Here is a 3435-nt window from a genome sequence, read left to right as displayed (position 1 = left end):
GTTCTTTTTGGATCTCTGGTATTGAGGACTCTCTTTTTTCCCCAGGGCAGTCATTATGATTAATTCACAGGATCACAGGAGAGGACCTTTTAAGTCCATTTAGGTACATTCTGGAATGTAAGACTATCCTGTGGAATAGTGGGATAAAACGTGTAAAATGCTCTCACAGGCATGCTTTATCTGTGAGAACCTGAGAGCAGAAAAGCTTTGGGAATTAATTTGATAGGTTCTGGGATGGGTATTGGACTTTGGTGGTGATGAGTGGAGAGATTGCTATTTGAATGTGAAGAGAGCTGTATGTGCTTTTCCATCTCTGAGCAGGGAGTGTAAAATCTATTTAGAGATGTAGCCATCAGCCAAAAGTGAGAAGTCTCTTAAAACAAGCAAAAACGGCACTGCTAATCATTTTGATTCCTGCACCAAGTGCTCTATAAAAGTGGTGCTAAAAATGCCACTCTTAGCAAATTGTATTTCGCTATAATTTAAAGCATGTTACAACTTCTTCAAGTGATAAAGCTAGAGAACAAAGTGTTGGAGAATGTTTAATATTGGGATTTACATTTGAGTTAACTAAGCTAAAAAAAAAATCCCCATAGAATTGAAATTATTGATAACTTATGTGATTACCACGGAGGATTATTGGGATTCAGCATGAGAATACTACTTCCTAAGATGCAAAGAAATGTACATTATTGACATTAGATAAATCCATATAGAAGAGATGTGGATCCTACTGGCTCTTAAATATTTACTTTTTAAAAAGTTACTGTTCTGTCCATTCTTGAGGTGGAGACGGCTGCGGCTCTGGTGGTGATGCTGCCAGGGGATCTCCTGCCCCAGGCGGGCCAGCTGCCTGCCCTCCAGACTGTTTGCTATGGCTCCAAGGCTGTTACCCGCCACCGTCGTGTGATGCACTTTCAGTGACAGAAGGTGATGGCTGTGACTGAATATATGCCCCAGACACCAGCCGTCAACCCAACATGTCTGCCATCTCCTCCCGGCCCCCGACAGGAGGCATCACTGGAAGCCCCAGAACTTAGCACAGAGGGAGCAAGGTTGCCAGGAGAAGTGACAGCTGATGTACCCTTGGTTATTGCTTTCCAATTTCAGGAGAGGGGCCTCATCAGGCTTCTCCGCCGGGAGGTAGCAGCAGTTTTCCAGGACAGCCGAATGACAGCTGTCTGCCAGAAGGTGGCTCTGAGCGCAGAGGACAAGCTTCTTCTGCCACACCAGCTGCGGAAACGCAAGATCCTGATGAAGGTCTCCCCCAACCAGGTACCGAAGCCCTTCCCGGAGGATTCCAAGTGCCAAAATCTGCTGCCCCTTTTTGTGGGGCACAAGGTGCTGCTGGTCAGTGAAGAACCCAGGGTCAAGGAGATGGTCTGGATCTTAAGGACTCTGCCATTCCTGCCGCTGCTGGGTCGCTGCATCGATGACACCATCCTCAGCAGGCAGGGCTTTCTCAACTACTCCAACCTCCCCAGCCTGCCCGTGGCACAGGGGGAGCTTGTCGTAGGCCTCACCCGCCTCACCGCCCAGACCCACTCCTTGCTCCAGCACCAGCCCCTCCAGCTGACCACCCTGTTGGACCAGTACATCAGACAGCACCGCGAGAAGGATTCTGTTGTGTCAACCAATGGGAAGCCAGATCCTCCTGACCCTGTTCCGGACTCGTACCCAGCCTGGTTAGCCAGCTCTGCCCATAAATACACTCTGATTGGCTGTGCTGTCCACCATGGGAGATGTGGAAGAACTTGGGGTGAGGGAGTGCATTTGTCACTGGGCTTTACTAACAATGATTTTGTCAGGTATAGGGCCACTCGGAGATACAGAGGATTCCATTTCAAATGGAGGCTGTCAGTCACTGGTTTTATCCTTAGTTTTCCGCACTTGGGACCCAATAGGAACAAAGGTCCAAGGCAGAGAGGCTGAAAGGATAAGGCTATTACCCCCTACCTCCTTGGTCACTGCCCCTTGCTGCAAGGGCTCTTGAGCCCACCCCCTTGGGGCACAAACTGCCACTGCCACAGTAGCTCAACCAAGCAGTCGTGCTGAGGATAGCACTCAGTGAGAGCCTGCTGTGTGCCAGGCTTTGTGCTAAGCGCTGCACATGCATTAGTTCCTTTATTCCTGACCACATTGTACCCATTTCACAGAGAAGGAGCAGAGACATTAAGTAGCTTGCACAAGGTCATGCAGTTAGTAAGTGGCAGAACAGGGACTTGAGTCAGGCCCTCTCTGCTCTGAAGACCGCATCCTGAATTTCTGCACTAGAGCTTCCTCATCAGGTTACCCAGAAGTGGGTCCCATCCACCATCCAGGTGTGGTTGGACGTTAGTTCTCCACCCTCGGGGTGTGCCATGCTATGGAAAGTTTGGGAGCACTGCTTTATGATAAAATGAAATGCATCCTACTTCCTCTATTTTGTGGTTTACATGGTTGTCCTTCCTGTAGACTTATTCTCAGGAGCTTCTCGTCTTCTGACTTTCCTCACTCTCACTTCCCTTCCTAGGAAAATCCTCTTCCTCTGTACCTGTTCCCACAAATGGCATCCCGCGCATACTTGCCCTGTTAAAGGCAGCTGACAGCTGTGGCCACTAGCTAACATTTCTCTGGTGGTTCTGAACAAAAGGGCTGGGAGGAAACTAGGATTCTCAGTTAATGGGGGATTCTGAGGGCTCTAGAGTAGGAGGCCTCATACAAGTCTTGGTGAACCAGAAATTCCTAATAAAGGAGATAGGATGCTTAACTCAGAAAACAAAGAAACACAAAAACAAACAAACAACAACAACAAAGTTACTTATTTGACACTTGAAACAAGTTATGTCTGAAAGAGCAAATAAGGTATAAACTCTTAATCTGGGGTTATACTTCAGTGTAAGATGTGTACATTAAAGTCTCTTCATGTGTAGACTAATTTTTTATTAATTGACCACTGTCCACAAATCATAGCAAACAGCTGCTTGCCACAGAAATGGAACTACTGCAAATTCTGGAAATGTCGCCACTTTGAGAAGATGGTTCAATGGACGATATTAAATTGCAGGTTTACTTACAACACCTGGGAATGTTTCTTCATTGGAAAATACCTAACTTAAAGTAAATTAAGTTAATTCATACTCTGTTTAGTTCCAAAAAGTGTAAAGTCTGCATTGATGTAACTTTTCTGTAACTTAGGATAATTCAAGGTTGCCTAAGGAGACAACAGGCATCCATTGTGGAGCCATCTCTATGCCGTCTGCTGACGTTTACGAGTAATCACCAGAATCATTCATGTTTCTGTAAGCAATATTCTTCTACACTGGGAAAGAAGTCCAGGCTGCACTTAGCCAACTTCTTGGCAGTTGTGAAAAACGTAGTAATCAGAGTAGTTGTCAGGCACCTTAATTGAAGGTCTCCTTGTGACTATTTTGCGTACGCACATTATGCTCAGTG

General features: G+C 46.3%; 1 protein-coding gene across 1 annotated transcript; it reads left to right on the top strand.

The window, feature by feature from the left end:
- Positions 1-271: 271 nt before the first annotated feature.
- LOC117065970 (39S ribosomal protein L10, mitochondrial-like) lies at positions 272-2263 on the top strand. The gene has a single exon (XM_033181464.1). The coding sequence runs from the start codon at positions 934-936 to the stop codon at positions 1930-1932; it is 999 nt and encodes a 332-aa protein (XP_033037355.1). The 5' UTR covers positions 272-933; the 3' UTR covers positions 1933-2263.
- Positions 2264-3435: the final 1172 nt, after the last annotated feature.

The sequence above is a fragment of the Trachypithecus francoisi genome, unplaced genomic scaffold (assembly GCF_009764315.1).
Source record: "Trachypithecus francoisi isolate TF-2019V2 unplaced genomic scaffold, Tfra_2.0 Lachesis_group2, whole genome shotgun sequence".
Lineage (NCBI taxonomy): Eukaryota > Metazoa > Chordata > Mammalia > Primates > Cercopithecidae > Trachypithecus > Trachypithecus francoisi.
Note: the sequence above shows the minus strand (reverse complement) of the source record. Positions and strands in the feature narration are given on the sequence as shown.

Coding starts and splice junctions, on each gene's coding strand:
- LOC117065970 (XM_033181464.1), top strand. CDS start 934: ATGGCTGTGACTGAATATATGCCCCAGACACCAGCCGTCAACCCAACA.